General features: G+C 41.2%; 1 protein-coding gene across 1 annotated transcript; it reads right to left on the bottom strand.

Annotated features, from left to right (window-relative positions):
• Window positions 1–3,269: 3,269 nt before the first annotated feature.
• Window positions 3,270–12,053, bottom strand: LOC139285879 (probable G-protein coupled receptor 149). The gene is made up of 5 exons (XM_070906552.1): window positions 11,085–12,053; window positions 9,409–9,589; window positions 8,753–9,255; window positions 4,598–4,741; window positions 3,270–3,782 (listed from the first exon to the last, which is right to left on the bottom strand). The coding sequence occupies exons 1-5, from the start codon at window positions 12,051–12,053 to the stop codon at window positions 3,270–3,272; spliced, it is 2,310 nt and encodes a 769-aa protein (XP_070762653.1).
• Window positions 12,054–27,593: the final 15,540 nt, after the last annotated feature.

Here is a 27,593-nt window from a genome sequence, read left to right as displayed (position 1 = left end):
AGCTGTCCACACAGATACAGTAGAAGAAGACAATTTCTGGAGCTTCAAAAATTCATTCACCTGAATGAACTGAATTATTGTCAATTTGCGTGAACGATAAACTGTGTTTATGTGAAATATTTTGTTTCAATCTGTATGTTGAGGAGTTTGTTTTCATCAGCTTTCTCACATTAAATCAATATCTGGCTCTGTTTTTTAAAAATGGTCAATATTCAGCTTCAACAGAAATGTATTCAGGCTTGCCTTTGAGCAGGGCTCAGCTTGAAAAATAAAAATAAATCAACTGTGATCAGGTAAACTGTGTTTACTTGAATTAGAAATGCCTCACAGTATTTCGCCCAAGCTGCCAATTCTGTTATCATTATTTTGAAATATCTGTGCACTATCAATATCTCGGCAGGTGGCTCTGAAGGGAACCGGTGAGGGATTGAAAATGAGCTGGAGTCAGAGAGTAATCGATGCAGGAAAATGGTGAGAAACTAGGGGAGGAAAGTATAAAAAACATGTTGAGATTGAAGCTGAGATGTGCGAGGAGGGGGAGAAATACGAGGAAGCCCTTTGAGTAGTGGAGGGCTTGTGAAAACAAAAGGATATGAGACGAGAGAGGACTGTTTCATATGCTCTGAGACCCCTCCCCCTACTCCTCTCAGTACTGTTGCGGATGTACGATTCTTCTGCACACCTTGTTTTCATGCCCCTACCTGTGATGCATACAAATGATCTCTGACCCCAATTAATCATTTAACCAAGATGAAAAGCTGTTTGTTGTATTTCCTCCCCTTCTTCTGCTTACATTACTGTACTCATTGATGGTGCATGTGTTGAACTAGAGGTCTCAAGCAGTGCCATTGATTCTACATTTTGATGCAGGCTTACCTGCACCTTATTGCTTCAGCAGTATCAGATATTGTGAGTGGGGGGTGGAAGTCCTTGGATCAGAGAGAAATGATAAAACATTAGGAATAGCTGCTGGCCAAGGCCTTTGATTATTACAGTTTTTATGATTTTACTTTTTGTTTATGCTGCCATATAACCTTTTCTCTGTTTTTCTCCTGCTTTCCTACTATTTGCTTTCAAGTCTCTCTCCCTCAAAGACCACATCTCTAAATGAATAACTTGTGAAACCTTCCTAAAACACAAGAAAATGTTGTGTCTTTACTGCTGATTTTATGTCAGCTGATAAGAACACATTAAAAATATCATACAGCTGTTGTGGATTAGTCCCATTGCTGTCATCCTAGGGGCACAACAACAAATGATGTTTGCAAACTATCTAGGTCAGTCTGTTTAAGTAGTCAATTATTGCGCTTTATTTGCTTCTATTCTGTAACAGAGAATCTCATTTGAGTGCTTTGTGTGTTACCGAATCAGTCCAGATGGTTGACGTGAATGAGTAAACATGCAGACACTTGATCAGCTAATGTGCAGTTTCTCACAAACAAAGCAAATAGCAGTTTATTGATCACAATGGTTTATGAGATCGCTTGACCAGAATCTGAACGGTTGTCCTGTTTAAAAGTGAGAATAAGCAGATGATTGAATTACTTCCACTCCGTTAGGCTGCAGAGATGAAGCTGTGCTCAGCTGAAAACCTTTGGCACCATTAACAGCTGAAATGGCTGACACTGGATACAAATTTACATTCATTATGAATCATACGCCTGTACATTATTTTCTTTTACATTTTGCCCAAGAGCACTCGAAATAGAAATGCATTGCAATCCTGTTGGAGGCAATTTTCTCGTATGAATCTTTAATGACAACATTGTTCAGGGGGATGGAACATGTCGCAGCTGATGAAGTGGGCTTGCTAAAGGACAATTCAAAATCCCGCAAATTAAGTCCACAAAGTGCCGATGTTGCGCTGCAACCAAACAGCCGACATATGAAAGACACCATCGTAAAACAAACTTAAATAAATATATATTCTAAAGTTACTCTAAAATACCTATTTTACTATGTTACTGCAATTGTATACACACACATGTACATGTAAATGTGCATTTAAGGAACAGATATGCTCATATTGTCTGTGAAAGAGAATAAAAATGTATATGCTTCTGGTAGATGTTCACAGTCCATGTAACCATTCAAAAACAGTGCTGAAATACACAATACTATCTATGTAAATTTTATTCCAGTCCTGAATTTATGCATGTATTCAATAGAAAGTGAGAGGCCCCGGTGGCTCACTGATTGGATGGGCAGGGAACTGAGCGGGCAGAGAGATGATCCCCCAAAGTGGCTCTGGAATGTACATTCATACGCTGCCTATACTGTTGTAAAATATGCACACTGTTACTCATGTAAATTGCACTGGATATGTGCGAGGCAGAAAACTGCTCTGCATAAGTATCCCCTCGACCCCTTCTCCAATAATCACTTGCACTCTCCCTCTAATGCTTGCCTCTCCTTTCCTTTTTCTCTCCACCTGTTTTAGATTTTCAGCATGGATATTGGTCTTTCTCTGTCATTTGACGGTAGCAACATTAATACGTGGTGGACGTAGCGGCAGGACGCAAAGGAAAACACACCACAATTATAAGAAATATATGCAGAATAAACACATTCGTAAAGGGGAAACATATGAATACTTTTGTTAGCTGACATCACAAAGCATTACTCTCATACGTTTACCCTCATCCTTATGGGCAAGGCAACTTCTCACACACAAAAATGCACAACGGCACACACACTGGGATGAGTCAGACACATGGGTCAGGTGACCCCTCCCCTCACAGCTGAGTCACCGCTGACGTAGTCTACATGAGCAGCTTATATCAGACATGTGACTAGACCGTGGCCCCTCCTTTTCCACGTCTAAGTGAATTTCTCTCTTGCTGTATCTATTTTATGATGACAGACTGCCATATGGTGTAGGTCTTGCAAAGAATACAGATGCTCTGCTAGAATACTGTGTCTCTCTCCTAACCTCCCTTTCCTTTGGCTTTGTCTCTCTCTCTTGTTTACCCCAATTTACAACTACCCTTATTCCTTAACAGACTAATCTATCTATATGTACCTTACAGACAGGTGATCCGTGTGCTCTCATGATGCTATCTAAAGAGGAAGTACAAGAGTAGGCAAACAGACTAATGTAACAGTCTTGAGCTAAGTCTCTATTTGGGTCACCTGTCAGTTCTATTAGAGCGTTGATCAGAAAGAAGTAAATATGGAATGATTAGGAAATTTGTCTTTCATCCTTTGCTGTTAGAGGTGCTCTTTCAACCTCCTCCTGGGAGACACCTTCTTGTTATCCTTAATGTGTGTCACTCTTCCCTCTCCCCAGCTTGCTTTCTGTAGGCCTCATTGAGCAGCTGTATCTCCTCACGATACCCTGAGCTCTCCTGCGTCTGCCGTCGGCTGTTCTGCCGGTGAGCCTCCACAGTGTCAGGTATGGTGATATTGATGGTCTCTGCCTCTGGGTTGCCACCGCTGGGGATGAGCAGAGAGTAGGAGGCCGTCTCGCCCAGGTCGCAGGAGACGAAGCGGTTCTCCCTCCGAGAGTAACGCAGCGATGGCGAGCGGGCGTGGGTGGAGGACTGGCTGATGTTGGAGATGATGGAGACACTGTCCATGGCCTCCTCGTTGTCACAGATCTCCAGAACCTCAAGGTGGATCTTGACGTTTGTGTCACCCACTCCTGCTCCTATACCCATCCCCATTCCGATCTCCATGCCCATCCCTACGCTGCTGACATTTACGTCTCCAGCCTGGCCTCCTGATGCTGGGTCGTCTGCACTGGGCTCGTGGCCAACTGATTTGGAGCGATACACTTCCACCTTTGAAGCAGAGTGTATAATACATAGTATATGTCTTACTTTACTTTATGTCCCAAATCAAATCACCCCACAGAGTTGTTATAAAGCTAGTAATTTCTCTCTACGTCGAAATCATTCCAACTAAATATTCTCTTACTCTTACTCATTACACTGCCAATGGAAATAAATAAAAAAACCATATGAAACTCTACAAAACATATAACATTCATTGCTGTTTGTCAATAGTTGTTTTTAATAATTGAAGACAATTGTTAAAAGGATATTTTTGACATTTTGGGAAATAAGCTTATTTGCATTTTTGCAGTTGATGAGATGAGACGAGAAGATTGATCCGACTCTCATATTTGTGTTGAAGCCAGAGCCAGGAGAAGATTATCTTAGAATAACATAAAGGCTGGAAGCAGAGGGAGACAGCTAGTTTGACTCTGCCCGAAGCTCAAAAATCCACCTACCAGCATCTCCAAAGCACAGTGGAGATATCTACATGCAAACTGAAATGTAAAAAACAAGTGGTGATTTTACAGGCAAAACACTGGCCAACAAAAGGTTACAGTACTGTAAAACCACAACTTGTAGTTTTTTGTGTATGGTTTGAGCCAGACTGGATGTTTCCTCCTGCATCCAGTCTTTTTAATCTACCTGCCTCCTGGTTCTCGCTTCATACTTAATGCACAGACATGAGAGTGATATCAATCTTTTCCAACTCTCAGCAAGAAAGCAATCTGCGTATTTCCCAGAATATTAAACAATTTCTTTGATTAATTGCTTAATAGGAATTGAAGCCTGAAAGAGGAGACTGCGCTGAGGGCTATTACCTTCTTGGCGTTGTTGGGGGAGATTTTGAGTCCGTCACTGCTGACCTCATAGGTGGAGAGGGAGAGGGTCTTCCCTGTGGGTGCTTGCAGAGATACGGTGCCCTGAAAGGCACACAGGGGGATTGACAGACCACCTGATGACCGCTGCATAGGAAAACGAAAGAAAAGAGCAAAGAAATGTTCAGTCAACATCTAGCTCAACATCTTTATTCATGTATAAACTTGGCAGGTGTTATTACTCGAGAATACTATTATACATATTCCATCTTGGCTGCTCATCATGATATTGACAATAAGTACGTTAAGTAAGTGTACAAGCTCCTTTTGCATTTTGCTCCCTTTGTTCAAACTAATTGAGCTTAGATTGTGTCCATGGTGTAAAGGGCAGGGAGATGAATGTGTTGACCAACCATTTCCATCCCATGAGTTAATGAGGCTTACATGTATGAGCCCTGTCAACAGCACGCTGCTGTTAAAATGAAGTGTTAGGGCTCCATGCATATAGAAGTGACCAGACACCTTCCAGGTTCACAGCAAAAAGATGGAAGTATGATCTATATGCTTTTTAGGTGTTATCATTAACTAATTTAATCTAAATAATATAATTTCAGTGCATAAAGTATCAATCAAATTTTGTGTTGTATCAGTTTGGCATGTTTTTTCAATTACTGGGCTCATTTATATCACTCACATTTGTAATCATATTTCATGTTTTCCAGTCATATTTTTATATTGTTTCCATAGAGATTAATTTGCCACACAGTAGATCAAAGTGAGCCTCTGTCGACATGATGTGTTTGAGAAAATGCATATTGCTGGCAGGGGAAAGGAGAAGCATCCTGCGATGTGACAGTGGGGATACTGTGGCAGGTCTCATTAAGCCCTCTAAATTATTTAGATTATCTAAATGTAATGATCTGATTGTTACCATGACGCACAGTCGAAACAAAGGGGATGTCAATCCCTCATCCTCCCTGACTCTGTCTGTCTCCCTGTCATTGTCTTTGCATCATTGTGAATGGAGAGAGACACCGAGGAAGAGAGAGAGAGATGATGATGTTGAGTTGAAAACACATTGTCAAGTAATTCAAATAATGCTCAGAACCCATCAATGTGGGAAGTACATTGATGGATGGGTGTGTGTGTGTGTGTTCTGGGTATATTCACATGTCTTACTTTTTTATTCCATGCAGAGTTGCAGTTATCTAAATTACTTTGATATATAGTAAATAAACCTGCATGACATGAATACAAACATTTCCATTGTGCGTTTACAGTATTGTACATTACACAGGCATGGCTCCATAGATGGCAATGTCGGTGAGCAGGTTGACCACTCAACAACTTTTGAATGGATTGCCATGAAATTTGGTACAGACATTCCTGTTCCCCTCAGGGTGAATTGTAATAACTGTGGTGATCCCCTTTTCAACTAATGCCATCATCCGGTCAAAACTTTGATTGGTGACCAAATACCTGCAACACTAATGATATTCCCATCAGCCTCAGCTGTACTTTGTGTTCAGTGCTACTTACCAAATGTTAGCATGCTTAACAAAAATAGTGAACATGGTAAACATTATAACTGCAAAACATCAGCATGTTAGCATTGCCATTGTGAGCATGTTAGCATGCTAAATTCTGCATTTAGTTCAAAGCCTCGCTGTGCCTGACTACATTCTCACAGAGGTGCAGGCATAGCTGTACCTTTTTTGTACCTATATTCACATTTCACAATTGTGAAAAAGTGTCAACATATACCACCTATTTCATATAAGCAGTACTGATCCTAGTACAGATCCTGGCATGTTTTTGGTATACTGGTTCTGGTTGTGTTATTTTCTTGTCCATTTAAAATCAATATTTTTTCATTCTCTAACTTGTAGCCTTATTGGTGAGAACAACACTTATTTACAGTTTTAGATGTGTTCTCAGAAGGGTGAACGGGTTTAAGTTCCCTACATCTGAATGCACATTAGATCTCCATTTCCCCTCTGGGAGAGGGCTTATGAACGTGCCCCCAGCTCTGCGCTTGCTAACACAGAGTATAAAGTCACAGAGAGGGTAAAGATGTCTTTAAGCTCTAATTCCGCCTCTCCCTGTGGATGCTGAAGGCCAGAAGGGCTGACAGTAAGGAGGACAGACGCTGGGTAATGACATCTAGCCTGCTAACGAGGAACAAAACACAGCCTGGAAATGCTATAAATCACAAACTATTTAGGCTTGGCTTTCATCTGTTGTGTGTATATGCAATATGTATGTGTGTATGTATGTGTCTGTGAACTAATTTTGATCTTTTGTGACTGTGTTTGGGAAGGAAAAAGGTTGCTGTAACTTTATGTACTGTGGAAGTTATTCTTTGCTGTTTGTTTGTATATGCAGTGTGTGACTGCATATACATACTGTTATTGTACTTGTATATACTGACCTCAATCAATTAATAATATGTATATGTAGGCAGCATAATATACACAGTTTGCCACTTCGAAGCTGAGAAGTAGGACACACACACACACACACACACATACGCAAGCCAGCAGTGAGCTTCTCAGACTTATACATGATGCAAAGTGAGTGCCAAAGCCAAGCTGTAGATGCATGCTCCATGGATTTTCCACCCTCTGGTGATTTTCAATCCAAAACATTTCAGACTTATAAGTAGAGCAGAGACAGAGAGGAAGAGAGACAGAGATAAAGTGTGTGCATGTGTTTGTGTCTGTGCACATATATGCATGGATGTTTCGGTGCCTGTTCATGTCCCAGTTCGTTTTGTGAGTTTAAAACAAGCTCACAGTGTCATCGCTCTGAAAGTCATAAGCACTGTGCTGTCAGTTTCAAAGGTAATGCCTGCGACAGCTCTGCTCTCTCTCTGGAACAGAGTGAGGCTCTTACCTCATCTGTGTTTGGTATCTCTAAGGCCAGGATACATTAATCATTAAGCCTTTACTGTTTTGTCCTTGTTTAACAATTCAATTGGGTCCAACAAAACACAGAGAGAATTAAGCTTCTGGTATTACAAGAGCACAGGATGTCAGCAACAAAGAAAGAAATGGATTAAAAATGGATTAGCAGATGGCGGTTCATGAACCTGTAGCAAACTGTCTTGAGCTGCATCGGTTACATTTAGTGCTCTTTGACTTTGCATGCGCTGGACAGAGCAACTATTGTTTATATAGTAAGTGTTTCATTGAATTTCAACTATATCATGAATCAAAAATGGATTGTGTTAAATCTATCATTCAATTTTCATTCCAAATTCATACCCAATCACAGCCATGCAGAAAAACATTCACAAACACACACAAGGGAGATTACCTTCATAGGCTAAATCTCATTAATACTGATCTTGAAACTGTAAACACTGCCTTTAAAAAAAACCCACAAGACTAAATCAATGAAAAGAGCTGAGCCTTGAGAGCTGGTCTGATTTTAGAGGCTCTGTGGAGCAACAATGAATGAATATTTGCTTTTGAAAGACAGGCTGACATTTATTACCAAAATGGTATGCTGCTGATAGTATCTTGATCAATTGCTCTATTAGTCAGAATCCATTGAGGCTTAGCACAAATAAAGATATGCAGAGAGTGGAGAGGAGAGAGGCTAAGGGAGAGGGGATTTTAAACATTTTATCTAAATCACATGCGCAGCTCCCAGTCTGTCAGCTTGACTATAAAGAGGCATATTCACAGATGCGGAAAAAAACCCCACAGAGACACAGACCAACAAACAAAGTCAGACAGGCATTCAGAAAGACAAAAAAAACACAAATATGCACACGTCTTTAAGGCCTGGCTATGTAAAGACTGCATCCTACTCCATCAGCTGTGTGTCTCTGTGTCTCTGTACAGGTGCACTGCAATAAGACCATATTTCATTTTCTTTGGAACAAAATGTAAACACAGAAAGGGAGATTGAAAATCCATCCATTTTATGGCCCTGAGACACTAATCACTCCTTAACGATCATCTCTAGAGTACATCACCATATGTTGCAACCAAATGCAGCAGTTGTTTGACTAGTTTAGGAAAGCAATAGAGTGTGAGAGTGGAAAATCAATTAATGGCAGCCATAAACCACAGAGTGACAGAACCAAATGACTTAATTTGATGGTTCAACATCAGGCTAATAGACCGACTACCCTGGACAGTGGTGTACCTGTCTGGGTGTTCTCTCTGATTTACTCCTGCACCACTCCCAGTCTGTCAGCTCGATTTTCCGACACTCCTCATGCGACAGCCTCCTCTCAGTCCCCTCGAACACAGACGACGTGTCAGTGAGATTGTGATCCTGCTCCCGGTGATGAGAAGGCAGCAAAGGGACGCAGCGGAAGTCACCATCATCTCCGTGGCTCTCATGAGGGAGCGAAGGACAATCAGCCAGCGCCTCTCCTCCGCCGGCTACCGCTTCCAACAGGAGGTCTGCATGAGAGGAGCTGTCCACAGGGCAGGTGGTGCTGAAATCAAAATCGGGCCCCAGGTTGGAGAGCCCTCCACTTTCTAGTGCATCAAGGCGGGCATTCGGGAAGTCACAGTTAAAGAGGCTGTGATAGGCAGGATTCTCAAGGGGTGGACTGCTATGAGACATGGTGGCATGTGACAACTTGTACACTCCATAGCCTTGTTGGAAGGAAAGGTTGAACTCAAATCTTCTTTTCATCACTGTGAAAAAAGTAATTGAGAATAATTTTATTACTCCCTCATGGCAAAAAAGAAGTACACTTTCCTTTACCACATTGGGAAACTTGTACAGGAGTTCATTGGTGCACACTCGATGGTGCGTTGTTATTAAATTTGCATAACGTCATGGTTTACCTGAGGGTTCCTGCGTTGGATCCCGTTTGCAGTTAATGAAGCAGCCACATGGCATGTGGATCCAGCGCTCAGACAGCACGAATAATGGAGTGACCGCAGGGGCCAGCAGAGTGAGAAAGAAGCTCAGAGTCTCCAGGGATGAGCTGCGTGCACTCAGTGCGTGGCGCACCAGCACCAAAGTCTGTGAATGAAGGGGAAAGGGGAAATGAATTCACTGGGGAGTCAGTGATTCAATATGCATGAGGAAGTGGTGGGAAGGGGAACACATGAATGGGAAGAAATTGCAAAGATCCTTCAACCATTCTGGGCTTTTTTTTTGCTTTTCGTTGTTTTTCCTTTTGTTATTCAAATATGTCAATGCAGTTTGAGCCAAAATGCAACATGATGAGAGAGTTGCGCTGTTGTTCTGTGTATTGGTGTAATAAATTAAAAATAAATGCATACATTTATATCGCTTATTAGAAAATGAATGTGTTCCTCTGTAAATAGTGTTTTTATGGCTCAGCCATTGTGGCCAAGCAACAGGTTCAGCATTGTGCTGATATTGACCTCTACAGCTTTACACATGACAGCTTATACAGTACCAGTGACAGATACAAAAAAAAAGATATCTAAAGAGAAACCATCTTAGGCAAAACATGTTTGTTTAGATGCGTTTGTTTCTTAAAAACAAAACAAAACAAAAACAAATCACATCCACAGAAAGAAAAGTCATTGTGAATTCTGATCAGCAAAATTTTGACATTTTCTGTGTTAATCACATCCAGTGCTTTTGCTTATTTTCAGCGTTGCAAGTTTGGAATGCCAATTCTGTTTGCCCATCATTGTCAGCTGGCTGCACAGCGTTTATCACCAAAATATTTTTTTTTGGTTTGAGCAAGAACAAATATTGTAACAGTGGCACTCACTGTGTGGCAATCATGTACAGTATTTTACAATGCAACCCGATGAATGCTGACATTTAGGTGTTGACTAAAACCTGCCAACTACTGTTCTCAAGGCCTTCAGGGAATGTTAATTGGGACACTGGCTGTAACTGGCTTGTTTTTTTTTAAAATATGAGTGTGTAACACACACCATGATGAGATATCTAAATTGTTTCAAAACTGTGAAGACAACAGATACAGATTATCAGTGAATTGAGTATATCCTGTAAAATTTTACAATAGCTTAATGTCCTTGTCCTCACAGGAAAGGATTTTAAGAGGATTTTATGCTGCTATTCTGACGAAGATCCCACATCCTGTTACTTTTGTCCACATAATAAACTCTTACAGCTCATTGCAGAAACAGAAATGGTAGCTAAAATGGAGGTTTAGGTGAAAGAGATTTTAACATTCAGTCTTGGAATGTTATTTTTCTTGAAACAGGTGGGAGGTTGTTTCAATATAATGAGACAGTTCCACTTGTGTGGATTGTACTTTCATGAATCTTCTAGAAACATCTGCCAGTGCAAAATAGGGGATGCCTTTTCAACTACATAACACATCTGGAAACTAAGGTGGAAATCATTTAAAACACAACTCAACTGGACATATATATGAAATAATTTCAAACCTATTAGATGAAATGGTTGGGCAGGGGTGTTTTGAAATGGCAGGGCATTTACTAAAAGTTATTGTGCTGTTGCTCTTGGCTTGAACTACTGCAGCATTTGCTTTTTTCACGCTGCTTACCATCATTGGCATCCATAAAATAACTCGGACAACTGCCAGGATCATGGAGAAGCGCTTTTGTGCAAACACCACTGGTGTGTCCTCGACTGCAGCCGTCCTCTGCCCGTTGACAGTCACTGGGGACATGCAGCTGCCCCCCTTCTCCCTGGGCTCTGTCCCGCATGAACTTGGGCTCAGCTCGTTGTAGGCACCGAAACTTTTGTTCAGACTGCTCCGGGAAAAGGACTGGAGATCACAGAGGGGAGCGGAGCCACTCAGTCCCCTCGCCATGTCCAAATAGCTGGGGTACAGCAAAGTCCTCTGGGGCTCTCGGGAGCACAGCAGCTGGTAGGTGAGGGGAATGAAGAAAAATAACAAGCCGCAGAAACACAGGAAGTATAAAGAGAAAAGCAGCAGGATGTAAAAACTGTCGCTCTCCGGGAAACACCCGAGAGAGGCCGGCGTAAAGCTGCCCCATCCGCACAAAGGTAACACACTGACGGCCAGGCTGACCGCCCACACACCGGCAATGGCCCACATCACTCTTAGGGGCCGCCTGACAGACTGAAGCACTCCAAATCTCTTGGTGACATAAAAAGTGTAGGCTGCTATAAGGCAAGCCTTCATATTGCTAGAAACACCCTGGAACACGTACAGAAGTCCAGATAAAGTGCACAGACTGCCCGACCCTCCACCCCCATCTGTCTCCCACTGGAGGAGCATGAACAAGGAGAGAGGGACCACGCTGAGCAGGTCGTCCACCGACATAGAAGCCACAATGAGACACAGGGAGGTTTTTCTCCTCATCCGGAGGAGAGAGAGCAGCGAATACACACCTCCGACAAATGTGGCAGCGGCGATGGTTACGCACAAGCCGAAAAGCAGCAGGCGAATTTGCCTCTCCACCCCCGCGGGGTCTGTCTTCTCGTAGGTGGCCGTGGAAAGGTAGCTCTGGTTGGGCGCCGGGGAGCTGAGGTGCGTCGTGGACATTTTCAGTTAATTCAACTTCTCTGTCTCTTTCGGGACTTTTGATTGGTCAAATCTGACTCATTAGCCTGCAAAGTTTACCGCGCCGCAAACATGTTCGCGCAGCATCTCTAAAAAAAACCCAAAATCAGACAGTGGAGATGATGAGAGAGACATGGGGCAAGATCCCTCCCCGATCCAACTGGGAACGCGCGCGTAACCAAAGCTTTCCAGTCCCTTGGATGTGGAGCCTCCGGGTACCGTGCTGGCAGCCACTTGTGCTCACCGTTCAGACCGCGCAGCCAGAGCACCTCCTGCTTCCAGCTGCCGATTTACGTGCTGTCGTCATCATCGTTTCCTCTCACCGTAAGTCATTTGGGGTTGGGCCAAACGCAGCCTACTACTACTACCGTGTCTGTGTGGAGCTGGTCCAAAGCATCAGGCTGCGTTTTCATTTGTGGCTTGGCTCGACCCCCCCCCCCCCCCCCCCCCCCCCCATGAGTGAGAGACGTTTAACCACAACTGAATACAAATGAAAAAGAAAAGCAGCTTTTAAGGATTTTGTTTTCTGCCTACACAGATTTGTGTTTGTGTGTAAGGGGCCCATCTCGTTGTGGTTAACTCCATTTGTAAATCAAAATGACCATCTACACAGACAGGCTGTGTTTGTGCGAGCCAGTTTCAGCAGATTGGCTTTCATTGTTCCATCTTCAAAACTTCTAATCCTAATGGAGTCAGGAGACTAAATGCCAGGGCTAAAATAATAAGGGAAACAGAAATTAGATAAGATTTGAGTATGTTTGGGTATCTTATGACCGTGTATAGGCTGGGGATGCTCTCTGAGCCGGACTGAAAACAGAGTAAGGCCAGTTTACTGTAATTGCATGAGTGTCTCTTTGTATTTAGTCCTGTGTGTCGTACCACTGTCAGAGTGAAGCAGCTCTCACGCGGCAAGAGGGCAAAGGACACATTCAAGGCAATGAAGTACTTTAAAAGAAAGTTGTCCTTGCTTGACTCCTCCAAATGGACACTGCGCTATAGGAAAACAGGGTTAGGGACAATTTAATGAATGATTAACTAGTAATTAAAACAGTTTGATAGTTTTATTAGATATGTAACTTTAAAGCAGGTTAGAGGGACAACATTTGTAGAGACCAACTGGAGAAAAAACTCCAATTAAACAGTATGTGACCCTGTGGCTGGACAGAGGCAGATTAGTTTGTTTGTGTGTGTGTGTGTGTGTGTGTGTGTCCTTGTCTTTATGCATGTGCAGATCCTATACCCCGGTGAGGAATTGTCCTTGTCTCGTCCTTCCCTGTTGTGTTCAAGGATTTTCAGGCTGAAGGACTCCTCAGTTTGTTTAGATGGTTCATGGGTGTTCACTTGTCCCCACGGCAGTCCATAGATAGAAGTAATACTCCATGTGTAGTGCTCTGTTTATCACTGGGGATAGATTTTTGGACTCATGCCCTATATGTAAATGCAAATATGAATCTGCTTGATGACAGCCCATGCTTAATTATTTACCCCTCCATCATGTTCTCACCCACTGTATGAAATCACAACACTGTATCTGTGGAGGCTCAGCTCTTTCATCCTTGTGCAACATATATCGTGAATGCAAACATGACTGTAAGTGCATCTGACTTCAGGTTTTGTAATTGAATTAGAGTTTGGGCTAAGTGACTTACAGCCAGTCTAATGACTAGACTCTCTCTGGGGCCATGAGGACACATAGAGGAACATAAGAGGACAAAACACAATCCACAAGGGTGCATAAACACAAACACAAACACACACACACACAGAGACAGACACAGCTGAGCTCAGCGTCACACATCAAGGTGACCTACTTTGTGTGTGTGTTTGTGTATATCCTGCATGCGATGGTTTGTTCACGTGCGCATGTGAACACGCACAAGGTGAGAGTGCAGCTCTGTAAAGGTGCATTGGTGAGGAATAGAGCAAGTGTAATGAAACAGGATCTGTTAGAAGATATGAAAAGATAACATTCCGTCAAAACACATCCCATCATCTATTCATGGAGGAAAGACTGAAAATACATTTTATATGAAGGTAGTTAGATGAAGAGATGGAAAAGGAAGAGATACAAAATGTAGTGATACTAGTTATAAAAATGCAAAGTGAAATTCTTACAAAAAATATGCATTTTGTTAAAGCTGTCACAGCTGTATGGCTAATACAAAAATCTAGTCCTCTCGGTAGACTTTAGACTTCTCCTATTTAAAAGGTAAAATTCCAGACATTGATCACAGGTCAGCCGCAGAGTCACAAACAGAAGCACTGCAGCACGATGCTTTCTATCTGTACTATCAACATACTAAATAAAACTAGATGAAAGAAGTGCATTTCTCCATCTGCAGACTGACACACATCCAGATGTTCCTGCCAGCTGACAGATGATGCTCTAACGATAAACAGAGCTCACCCTGTGCAAACCTGTTTGGTAAACACTGACATAATTTCCCATTCCTTTTAGATTGTGGAGCCTTTTGCAGAGAGCAATGGTACATTAAATCTGTGAAATGAGGCTTGTTATGATGACAGATATTGTTCTCTTGTTAACACAGAAAAGGTGTTTTCTAAAACCTGACATTTTCATTACAGCGTCTGCTGTCAATGCTGCGTCTACTTTAATAAACATTTAATGGACTCTCATGCAGTCAAACGAAATTACATTAAAACTAATGAAGCGAGAGTTTGATTTGAGAATAACAGCCTTCTTACAACATCTAATAAATCATTCATCCGCATTATTGGCTTGGAAATGAAAAATGAAACTGTGGGAATGCTATGAAGTAAAACCTCATTGTGTCTCTGTTGCAATTCATCTGGACCATGAAATGGAAGCAGATAATCCATGATAGATGACTGTAATATGTTGTATAAATACCCTTCATTTAGAATGTACTGTGTTGTACATGTGCTCATATGTCTGCATATATGTTTCCACTTACTGGCCTCTGGTGGTGCTAAATTCAACACAGCACAGTTTGTAACTTTGAATTGTAGAACTGCTGGAGTGCTCCCCCCCCCCCCCCCCCCCCCACCCAAACACGAAGCCACCCACACCTGTGCGCACACACACACACACACACACACACACACACACACAGCACACACAGAGTCTAAGTGCATCATTATCCTAAGTCACATCAAATATTAATGAAGCAGCACTTGACACAGAGAGACAGAGACAGAGACAGAATGGAAGATTATATTTGCATAAAAGATAGAAGTAAAACTGAATGAGGAAAGGTGGCTGAATAGTTAGTGCCATGAATTCATAATGACTCAAGCCTTAACTCTCTGCTGAGGTGCTCTTCGGGGTGCAGCAGAGTATAGACAGTGCATCTTAAAGCATCTTTAAGTGCTGCTTTTAGAGATTGACTTTGAGAACCAAAATGTACTTGATCTAGTAGGGGAAAAAGAGCACGGTGCAAAAAACAACATTGAATCAAATGAGTCTTTGTCGTGAGAAAGGTATCTTTTTGTACAGAAAATCATCACTTAACTGTTTATGGTCACTCGTCAAGAGCTTGGATAAATCCACCGTACACTACCAGCCTAGGGCAAACATTGCTGGATCATGACTGAGTATCAAGCCAAACAGCCAAAATAGCTAGAGCAAGGCATGTTTTCTATGAATTGGTGGATACCAAAACAGAGCTAGAAGAAGAGTGAATATTGGACTTATATTCATTGGATGATCATAAACACCACATTGAATGCTAATGTGCCTCCGGGTCTGCTGGATGTGAAAGTAAGCAGCTGTTTGCAAATGCATCAGCCAGAGCATCTCTATACGCCACAGATATGGAGGCTGTCTGTCAGCCAGCATGTTTGGATGTTTTCTGCCCCCTAGTGGCCAAACGTTGATTCATGCAGTTTCAAGTTGCTATATTGTCTCTCAGGGACAGGGACTGCATATTGTATTGTATATTATATTTTCTGTTGAATCAGCATTAGGCTATTCAGCATATTGTGTGTTACTCTGGGAAACAGAAACTTAGATTATTCATGGGAAAAGGTGATATCATTTCTAAAAGGAAAGAAATCTGTTTAGAGCATATTTATGCATTTTGTCAATAACTTTATTTCTTAAAGACTCTTGCAGGACACAAATAATATGTGTATACAGACAGTAAAACAGTTTCTGTAAGTAAAAGTGAATTTGAAATATAAATGAAACTTTAAGCAAATAACAATCTTCCACTAAACAAGAAGTTCAGTATTGATTTGTCAGTGAAAATGTGGCATTTCCGCGCATCGACTATGTATTTTAAATATAATCTTGATTCTGAATGGATTAAAGTCTGATCTGAATGGCCTGAATGGATTAAACTGGATTTTGAAACTTCATTTGATAGAGACAGTATAGATAAATGCAGTACATGCAAGGGCAGAGAGAGGGCGTTTACATGCAACAAAGATTGCCTGGGGACGTTGCAGTCAGGTATGCATCTTAACCAACCGAGCCACCAGAACACCCTCACGTTACAGCATCTACATTTCTAAATAAATCACTAAATATTAACATTTTCAATAAATCTAATTATTATTTAATTTCACAGATTTACATACAAATTGATGGATAATTCAAATGAATTTGGCAACTCTTACACAATGCATTATGGTGTGTATTCTTATGTGCACAAGTGTGTGTTTGACCACAAATGTCTGTATGCACCTGCAGGCTTTGTAACAGATGATGTCAGTGAAAGTGTGTGTGGGTGCATGAGCGAGTAAGCACACATCTTTGTGCACATCAAGAGCTGTCATCTATAATACATGAGGCAGTGTGTTTGAAGGCCATGCCTTTGAGCATATTTCCATTACTTACTGATGTATTTTTATTTTCTGTATATAGCTGAAAAAGTTAGCGAAGTGATGTTGAGTGTAAGAATGTGTTTCATTGTGTTTGTCTAAGTGTGTGTGTTTGTGCAATTCCAAGCTAAGCCAAAGTTGACTGTCAGAAAGTCATGTTGGACCAAATTCACAGCACTGTTTCCACGGAAACACTGACTCGAGTTTATGGCCATGCACAAACACCTTTTGCCTTCCACTCTCTCTCTTACTCACAGGCACACACACACACACACACACACACACACACACACACACACACACACACACACACTCTAATGTTTAGTTTGAATATTTATTTTATACCTTTTCCACAAGAGTTGCAAAAGTGACTAATGGTGTACTGTGAGAGGGTTAAGAGAAGGTGGCATCCTCATCAGTGAACCAAACTGCATCACACATCCCTCTTGGTAACAATGATTTTTAGGTGAAATGAAAATATCCAACAGTAACAGTACTCACTGAAACGACCACTCACTGCCTACCTCCCACAAATACTTTTATGCAAATTTAACTGAGGTGAAGTTATAACAGGTGACACTTCACAAGTAAGGAACAACATCTCTTCAGGTTTTTGAAAGTTTTGTCAGAGATTTAGTTTAGCACGGAATTAAGCTGATTTGCATTTGCAAAAGCCATGGCCTCATCATTGAGCTGGAATAACTGTCATGCAGCCGTTAGAAATTAAGCTACTGAAAACAAGGTAGAAGCCAACATGTCATCCGTGAGTCATGGGCCTAATGCCTATCCACAACATGTTTTAACAAAGAAAAGGGAAAAACGGATTAAATTAGCGCAGAAATGTAACAAATGCAGATGCACAAGGACTGGGCACAAGGAGGCACTGCATGGTTTGATCAGTATGGAAATGATGAATGATTAAGATCTCAACCCAGGTAAACACCTATAGGTCATTTTGGACGAACGTGTTAGGGAGCGCTCTCCACCATCATTAAAACTACAAATGGGGGGATAGGGATTAAGAGAGGTGGCCACCCCTCCAGTAGAGTTTCAGAGACCTTGAGAGTCTCTGTTAAGGAACGCTGAAGCTGTTCTGGAGGCTCATGTTAGCCTAACACCTCGTTAGGACACCTGAAGTTGGCTTTGCCTTTAATTTGTCACCCATCTCAGGATTTTTCTATGGGGAGCTGTAAGGTGCCCTTTTGCAAATCCTCCTTTGGACAAACATCTTATTCTGTTCAGGGGGATCAATATGTGGAACGTCTTACCCATAAAACTCAAACTTAGAACCTAAACGTGTCTCACGAGTCTTTCCATTTTCCATGAGATGTGCGAGTGACAGATGTCAAAAACGCTTCTAACTCTTTTCTTTGCCGGTGCAAAGCCTATTGAATTGCCTTCGTGTTTGAAATGTGCTATATAAATAAAGCTGCCTTAGCTTCCCTTCCTGGTAGAGCAAAAGGTGTGGCTTAGGGTTAAGGACTCTTAAATCCTGGAGCCAGCTCATTAGGCCAAACCATGTGCTGCCATGTCATGTATTTAGTTGGTGTCCATCTTGTTTACCCCTTGTGTGTTATTTGGCCACTATATATGTTCCCTGCTGCTATGCTATGGCAGGTACAATCCAAAATAGAGTAGGTATGTTAAGAAGTACTGGAACAAAACGGAAAGGGCAATTATTAATAAGCAGGTTGAGAATCGGGCAGAGCAACCTTAATAGTTCACTGGTCATCACAGGAAAACATTACGGGTCTTTGAGATCTTTGCCATGAGTCTGGGACGGTTGAACATATCCTTACGTCATGCAGGGAATTTACAGATGAAAGACAAGAAATGATGACACAGTTAGGGAAAATAATGCAGGTAGACAACGTTAAAAGTGAATTAGAATGTGGAGACAGGAAGTGGTAATTTAGTGTTTTAAGGACGACTGGACTGGAAAGACGGCTTTAAAGTGAAAGGAAAATGAGGGAGAATAGAACCTGAAGTTTGTGGCAGTAATGCAACCTCGTGGATGTAAAACCTCAAAGAATAAGAATTGTGGCAGATGAGTTTGTTCACTTAACACCTTGTTTAGTTGTTATATTGAGTATTATTATGTTGCGTTATAGGCCTTATTATCAACTTATTAGTTTCTAATGTTTTGACATTGTTTTGGGTAAATAAAAAAACCCAGGTTTTCAACTTAAAGTCTGGTTTCCTCGTTGCAATATGTAATAAGTAAATAATGATTTGTTGCTTTTTATCGGTAACATATGCACCTGATTTAAATGTAATCATTTTTCACTACTATTTAACTAGTCATTAATCAAGTTATGTAGTGATTTGTTCCATTGTTCCAGAGAGTTTGCGTACCTTAAAGCAGTGGTTCAAGCAAGGGCAGGCAAGTTCAGTCTGAGGGGTCCTGAGGTTGTTTCCAGGTTATGAAAGCAGAAAAAAACACATTTCTTCAAGTGGTTTTGTGGTTTTGTTTTAAGTGGTCATTAGCTAAAAGTGGAATGAAGGAGGACACAATCCACAGTTGCTCCACAGTGAGCTGCAGTGGAGGGACTGTAACAGAATAAAGATTGTAACTCTGGAAGATACTCACTTGATTTGTCTAAGTCAGACTGCTGAAGCCGCATATTGGCTTCAGATATACTTTGGAACATATCTGGAACAAGAACTGTGGATTTTGACCCCCCATCACTTACATTATATAAGCGCATTAGGAAGGGACCTCTTTAGGGCCAGTATGCAAGCAAAAACTTTTTCTGTTTACCTGACTATTGTTTTAAGACAGACTTGAAACATTTTGAACCTATCCTTTAAGTATTAGCAGGTCACAAAAGGTTTTTGATTCGTCCACCAGATGGACCTATTGCACTGTGGAAAAGCTGGACTGTGTGGTGGGCCAGAGTCAAACATAGCCCTGCAAAATAGATCACTTAGGAAGAAGCAGATGTCCAAAATATTGCCTATAGCCAGTATAAGCTGAACCAGAGCTAGACAACAACATATATGTCTTCTAAATGCTCCTCTGCTTTCCTGCAGGTTTTGTATGTGAGGACGCTGGTGTCGCTTTGCAAGTTCTGACTGCAGAGGATCCGGTGGGGCTTCAGGTGGGTCACTGCCACAATCCTACAGGGACAGAAGTCATCAAGGCATCTGACTGTGAAGAAATGTTACAAATTAGCTCCCTGTTTTTTTGTTTTTTACCATTCCTCTCCACGAACTCCAAACCTCCATCCCAACAACCTGCACCGCACTAATCAGCATAATGAATTCCTCCAGCATGCCTGCTTTAATGGAATCAATTACTTGTAGAAGAAGAAAAGATCTGGAAAGAAAACAACAAGCCCAAAGTAATTTACCTGGATGGTTACAGAGAGAACAGAAAGACCTCTGTAGCGTGTCTAAGTATTAATGCAGAGAAACTGATGATGATAACTATCATTTGTTTTGTTTGTTATTAGAATGAAAGATGACATTAAGTGAGGGAGGAGAGAGGAGATAAAAGGAGCGCATAATAAGGAGTGATGTGACAAACCCATCTGTTTTTCTGTGCATGTGTGTTTTTGCATGTGAGTCTTGTTTAACTTCCCTGCCCATGTGCATGCATGTGTATACTTCTACATTAATGAGCAGACTAGAGATTTTCATTAAGGCCCCATTAGTACCTCTATTTCCCTCTGGGCCCCATCATACTACTGCACTTTCATTCATTCCTCTGATGCAATAACTATAAAGAGGTAGACAGACAGAGAGTGGCAGCAGACATGGCTCACTGTCACAGGAATTCAGTAAACTGAAATATGTCTGACACCACATTCAGAACAAACTGATTCTTTTGAACCCAACCATCAAATGGGGTTTTCAGCTTGATATGAGGCAGAAAGGCAAAGTGGTAGAAGTAAATTATGAAATATGACTATCATTAAATAAACATTTGTGCATTAGGCATTTTAAGTTAAGAGCTAAATGTCTGAATTATCCAAAACAAACAGATCGTACAGGACTGAGGCCTGGTCTAAAGGTTTTCTTGACTGACATCTGTGCACTAGCTTGGCTATCATCCACACACTGCTGACAAGCATGGCTGGGCAAACTTTTAAAAACCTTTCAAGCCGGCATGCTATCAAACTAGAGCGCTCTTCAAAACACTGTGGAAGTGTTGCAACTCCCCAGCAACTGGCAGCAGATTTTATCTTGGGGAAGTGTGTTTTCAATCTTGGTCTTTCCAATCCAGTACGCATCTCAGACAGAGATGAGCAGTTTGAAAAATTTGGCTGCCGTGAAAAAGAAGTCTCTCTTTTGAACGTCACTAAAAATAACATGCGTGTTTCACCACAGGGGTTTACAGCTTCTAGTGGATGTTGCTGTGCTTTCATTACAGAACATTAGAGGGCGGTGGCTTTACATAAAGCGCCAAAGCAGCTTCCAGATCACCCAGAACGCTTTAAAATACATCGGAGAGGTAGACGGCTCTCAGTAGTTAATGTTAACAAGTCTCTCTGTGCAGCCTGCTGTGTGTTTCACCTTCATGCTGCCTGACCTTATTTGCTGCATAATTTTCACTGCTCATCATGTGCTCCCTTACTGCTGAAACTTTAAGAAAGATGGAAAATACAAATAGTAGCAGTCCTCTGGGGACAATTTCTCTGTGTCTGTGCTGACTGTTCAAAGTCAAACAGAGTAAAACATTTCCTGTCAGAGTATTTAGGACAGAGGGGAAGACAAGAGAGGGGGAGGAAACGGAGTGTGTAAACCCGAATAGAGGTGTAGGAATAGCAATGGTGGTCGACAGATCGTGTTGCCGTGTTAAGACAAATATTGCTTGAAACAGTATGATGCCCGCTCACAGAAAACGGAACACCACACAAAGGTGATCACGTGAGCCGGTGCTGTTGTTCACAAGGATGTTTGTCACAAAGTGCAGCACTTAGTCACACAGCCCAAACCCAAATACCACAGCATGAACTCACTGTCTTGTGAATCCGTCTAGACATGCCTCACATTTTGATCAGTGGCTGCTTTCAGTCAAATCCGGCTTCAGTGTCAGGATTAGGATGAATCCCACTGTTGTTATGCGCCCACATTATGCTGTTCCCAGGTTCCTGCTGAAACATGCGGCGTGATGACGGAACAAATACAAAAGGTACAAAAGAACAGAATCTGAGTTGAAATCTATTTATTGCTGCCTCACACCGAAACATCATGGGCCTGTAGTGAAGTGCCAAGTACAAAAAAACCCAACATAATTGCTGTAACTGAATAGATCTTTTACATACTAATACTTTGAGCTTTTTCTAAAATCAGTGATACTTGAAAGGGCAAGCATTATAGTGTAGCCTAAAGTTACTATGTCTAAATCAGGAAATTTGTGCATGTCAACCTGCTTTTATCCTCTTTCCTTGTAAGGAAACAGCATCACTGAATTGGAAAGACATTGGTGGAAACTCATAATGAAATGGTTATAGTCAGGATGTCACATTGGCCATATATACAGTAATTACAAGATTTGGTACCACTTTCTATTTAGCGCCATTTTTAATAGGTTTGTATTTGTAACTAATTCATGGTTAATAAATCATTTACTAAGACATTACAAAAAAAATTGAGTTGTGAAAAATCCCTTGAGCTGGTGTTTGTCCTTTCTGTTTGGTAATACTATATAAATGTTGGCAATCCTTTAATACATGCTTAATAAGTTATTTTCTGGAAGGTCAGTGGTCATACAGTCCAATCAGTCAAAGGTATGTTAAACAATTTGCCAACCCAAAAGTGGTTCTTATAACTAATCTATAAAGCATTGTGATTTATTAAACATTGATTAATCCATTAGTTAGAACTTGTCCTATGCCATATACAAAAGCAGTACTGCTATTTCTCAACACAAGCAGTTTTGTCTTTAATTCAATTCTTTCAGTACTTCTACTTGATTAGGACAGCCTAGTACTCCTTCCACCACTGCAAGAGAGCATTTCCACAGACACTGAGATGAGGAGAAAGTCACTCACACACATACACCAACCTTTGTCTCGTCATTTGTGTACTTGGACAAATCGCACAGTACTGGGACACAGTGTAGTGGTCAGATCAGTCTTTGAGAGCCTGGCACAAAGGTGCAAGGGGGTAACAGCACACACTCAGGAGAAGGCATGCTAAGTGGCCATGACAGATGAGAGTTATCAGAGAGCATTCTTCTGGGTCTAGTTCAGACCAGTTCAGAACAGCGTAAACATGCGTGAACACCACAACACACAAGATGATGCGCACACATTGGCATATAAACAAATAAACAAACAATAACTTGTCAAATAATACATATTTAGTGTCATATGGAAAACAATTAAAAGCAAGAGAGCTTCAGGCTTCACCACAAGTATATTATATTAAATAATTACACATCAACGCAACTACAACTGTCAAACTGGTCGTAGCAGAGCAGTCTTGTCCTGGGTACAGTGTGGAACCCAAAGCACAGAGAACAGCGCATTCTGTACTAGACTCTGAAAAATAGTAGACCTCAGTCCAGGACAAATTATTACTCTAAGTCTGAGATCAAACAAATCTACTTGACCGACTTGACCTTCAGCTGTCAGCATGTGAGAGGCTTCAGAGGGAGAGGGGTATGTGTGCAAGTGTGTGCAGGTGTGTCTGTGTGTGTGTGTGTGTGTGTGAATGTGAGAAATGGACTAAACAAGGACACACTGTCATTGACGTGAAGCACCTGCCCACCCAATATCATCCAACTACAGAGTGGCAATTTCAGAGCTGCAATTTTGGACCTGAAATTACAATCCAACCAGCGCCACCTATCGACAAGAAGGGAAACAGCAGCAGCAGTTTGGGACTGCAGGTCAATATGTGTGGAACTATTCGGACAAAATAGCTCCCCCTGTGGAGAGTAAGCAGTGAAACGTGAATAAGTGAGTTTGTGAGTGAGTTACAAGCCAGGTCCGTGAGATGCTTCTCATCTAAAAAAGAAAGAGGGTCATTGCCACAATGTTTAGAATTGTAGATTATTGTATTTTTAAAATCATGATGATGTGATGGGATGAGCTTTCACTTGTCGAAAAATTTGACATTAGACAGTTAGATAGCTGCAAAATGCTCAACTTTTTTCACCTGCTGGTCGCTAACTGACAGTGTGTCTGCTGTTTGGTGGTGGGCGGGTAACGTACAGTGGGTTTATCAGAGGTTTATCCACTGAAAACAGCTGCCCGTTGAGGCTGAAAATAAGGTTGATGAGAGTGCTGAGAGAGGCTGTATAACTAAAACAGTAAACTGAGAGATGCTTAAACGCTCTGTAGAGTTGAGTGGGTGATAATTCTCTGTGTGTTCATCACTGCAATATAAAAACATCCATTAGTGCAGTTTTAAATAAAATTTATGTTGGAGTAAAATATTAATATTTTAGGTGCAACTGCAAAGTGTATAGCTTCACTTTCTGGGTGGATACACAACATGAAAAGGGATTCTAACAGGCCTACACATGAAGTGTAGTCTGTGTTTTTTCTCAAAACAGAATTATGGATATTTTAGCAAAATGACTTTATATGATCTACATGGGAGATCAAACAGGTTCTTGAAACAGGCTAAGTCACCTGTCATTCCTTTCCACGTAAGTACATTCCTACAGATACCAACTCACTATGGCGAAACATGTTCGGGCAAGTGAAGAGGATAGTAACAGATGAAAGGAAATGTCTCTTCAATTGTGACTTTTTTTCATGACAGCTACTCAACTGATAATCATAAAAACAATGATGCAGGAAAAGAAGCAACGAAAAGAGATATTTGTCCCACTTATGCACTTCCAATGAAATTGGAAAAACCTTGAGAATGTCATCACAAAAACAATCTGCACATGAATAATGTATATCAGAAAAAAGTGTACATATTTACATATGTGACAGTGTGTGTGTTTGTTGAAATGTATAAATTGCCTTGTGTGGACAAAAGGCTACACAGTAACAATACGGGGAATCACCTCCTATAATTATCAAATGTACTGGTTAAAGCTTGATTTTTGGTTAAGGTATTGGTTCTGACATGTAGTGATTATGATTAAGGTAGCCTAATTCCCCAGGGAATTAATGTAAGTAAATCCAGTGTCCCCCCAAGTAACATAAACAAGTTGGTGTGTGTATCTGGATAAAAACATTTGATCATCCAGCTTTGCTCCGATATTGCAACCGCTTCCCATGTGCACACTTAGCTAATGTTTTATCACACATTGTATTTCATACTGAGTCAAATAAATCACTGAAGTGACTGCAAAGAGAGCATTAACAGTATCACGGAGTTGTGAAGAACATCGAAAGACCTTTGCTATTATAGAGGAATTCTTTTTTTGGACAAACACAAAACGTTATTTTCCTCCATCCAATTCCTCATAGATGACAAAAGCAAATAAAAAAACTCCTGAACTGTCTGTGCCAGTCTGGAAATATTGGGTAAGTTGGCACTTTTAACCATTTTCCTCGTCTTATCTCTCTGTCCGTCTTCTCTGTTCCTCTTCTTGCTGCCTCATGACCGGCGCAAACCTCAGTCTGAAAGCCCCTCTCTCTGAGTGACAGCAGTGAGGTTATTAATGTGTGTGTAGTCTGTAGCCTGTGTGGGTGTGTTTGTGTGGTTCTGCACGTTGGTGCTAGATTGTGTGTGTGTGTGTGTGTGTGTATGTGCATTGACAGCAGACTTTGAGCAGAACTGGACAGCCCGTCTGTTACTGATAGGAGAGTTACTCCCCTGACAGTTCCTGAAGGAGGGTGCCGAAAGAACAAACCATCTGAGTGACCTTGATCCAACCGAAGAGACTTCAGCCGCCCAACAATTACACTTTGGTTGAATCTATCGTCTGATAAAAAAAGAACTTCCTGAAATTGTGACAAACTTCTTGTTCTGTGTGATTCACAAGCATATGTGGACCAAATGCAGAACTGCTTATTAGTCATGGTGTTTGCTTCCTAGCAATACCGACAGTCTGGAACACATTATTCATTGGAAGGTGGTAGTGAACAGTGAATCCATTAATTACAACACAAGGCTGTCACTGAAAACTCAGAAGATGAATCATGTCTAATGTAAGTGCGGAAACGTATGTTCTTTTAAGAAATAACTTCCACTAAGGTACAATTAAAACCACATATTTCAGTTTAAGTCAAAGGCAGTGGTTTCATTGAGAAATACTACAAGACAGCAATGCAGAGTGTATTTGAGTCTGTGTATCTGTTTGCACACATGCACCTATTTTTGCAACAAAAGACTATTTAATATCTGTGTCACCCCGGGCACAGCGCAATTAAAATCCAATACTCTCCAGGAGTCCATAACATGCTGGGTTTACTGACAGTGAACAGAGCTCAAATGGCCAACAAAGAAAGGGTGAGGGATTTTATTTGAAGAGCACAGCAACAAAATGATGGAAAATATGATCACAGAGGTTGCACTGCCGGCAAATGTGGACATCCTTTAGATGCAGTGACAGGCAGCTACTGTGAAAACTGCTGTCAGTTCAGCTTCACAGATATTCAAAAGATATACACACAGATGGAAATTCCTCGGAGGGGAATCATGCTGTTCATTATCAGAAGCAATGAAGCATGGATGGTGTGATGGGGTGACACTAAAATAGGCTTGCATAAGCATTTATCTTTTAAGTTTTGAGTAGATAATTAACAAAGGAGCTGCAATGAGAGCATATACAGAAATGAAGTCTACAGGCCACATGAAATGGTTTGGTCGTAGTCAAAGAAGTTTAGAAAACAAGTGCAGTCTCCAAATCATAGCGTATGTAGGTGTCATCAAACACCACCAGACGTGCACCCCGCCTCTCTTACAACATGACTATATTTTAAAATGTTCTGTACCTGAATATATAAATGCACATTAGCAACCACAGCTTAACATATGCGATCAGCCACTGATAACAATGACAACAAGTTCTCATCGGGTAAACTCCCTCGCGCCCACTGAAATTAGGTCATTTGTTCCCTGCAGTGATGTACCCTATTTGCTCTCTTCTCACTTTAATGCTAACTTTCACTTTTAGACCCAACATCCTCGTGTGTTAGCAGAGTTAATTGCTCTTACAGAAGTGACCCTCTGATGAACTTTGGTGTTCACCAGTCAAGAGGGCACGAGCAAAAGGCCACATGTAACTAAACAGCGACAAAACAAAGTAGACGGATCAAAGTAAAAGGTTTTCTTTTTACGGGGCTGGATAGTGAGCCATGTCACCGCACTGTAAAAATGAAAAACGTTTATAGGCTGACGAAACACTAGTGGGTTAAAGTAACAAACATTAGAGCAAGCAGGTTTTTTACTGTAGTAGAATCAAATACATTACACAGTGCTGGTGACGGCCTTAATCTCTCAATATGGAAGCACAGCAATTGTCTCGGTTCAAGCCCGCCTGTAAATGACATTCAGTAAACGTTGATAATTTCGATGGCGCTTCCATACATGTGGTGCAGTAAGCTGAGGACAGTTGTGGACAGCAGTAAAGGACCCATAAGCATGGTGATTTGCATCTCAAAAGAGTGCATGTATGTTCAAGGGTAAAATTTCTGATGTCTAACTTATGTATAACCACTGTCTGAACAACATTTCAGTGACTATATTTCAGTGTAATCCAGGTCCTTCAAATGCTATAGAATATACACATTTAAATGTTAGTTATTTGTTATAGATGTCTACAAAACACTCCCAAGTGCAACCTATATGAATGAG

Source organism: Enoplosus armatus, chromosome 5 (assembly GCF_043641665.1).
Source record: "Enoplosus armatus isolate fEnoArm2 chromosome 5, fEnoArm2.hap1, whole genome shotgun sequence".
Taxonomy (NCBI): Eukaryota; Metazoa; Chordata; class Actinopteri; order Centrarchiformes; family Enoplosidae; genus Enoplosus; species Enoplosus armatus.
Note: the sequence above shows the minus strand (reverse complement) of the source record. Positions and strands in the feature narration are given on the sequence as shown.

Coding starts and splice junctions, on each gene's coding strand:
- LOC139285879 (XM_070906552.1), bottom strand. CDS start 12,053: ATGTCCACGACGCACCTCAGCTCCCCGGCGCCCAACCAGAGCTACCTT. Junction 9,590..11,084: donor TTTTATGGATGCCAATGATG/GTAAGCAGCGTG, acceptor CTTCATTCACAG/ACTTTGGTGCTGGTGCGCCA. Junction 3,783..4,597: donor CCCCCAACAACGCCAAGAAG/GTAATAGCCCTC, acceptor TCTGCTTCAAAG/GTGGAAGTGTATCGCTCCAA.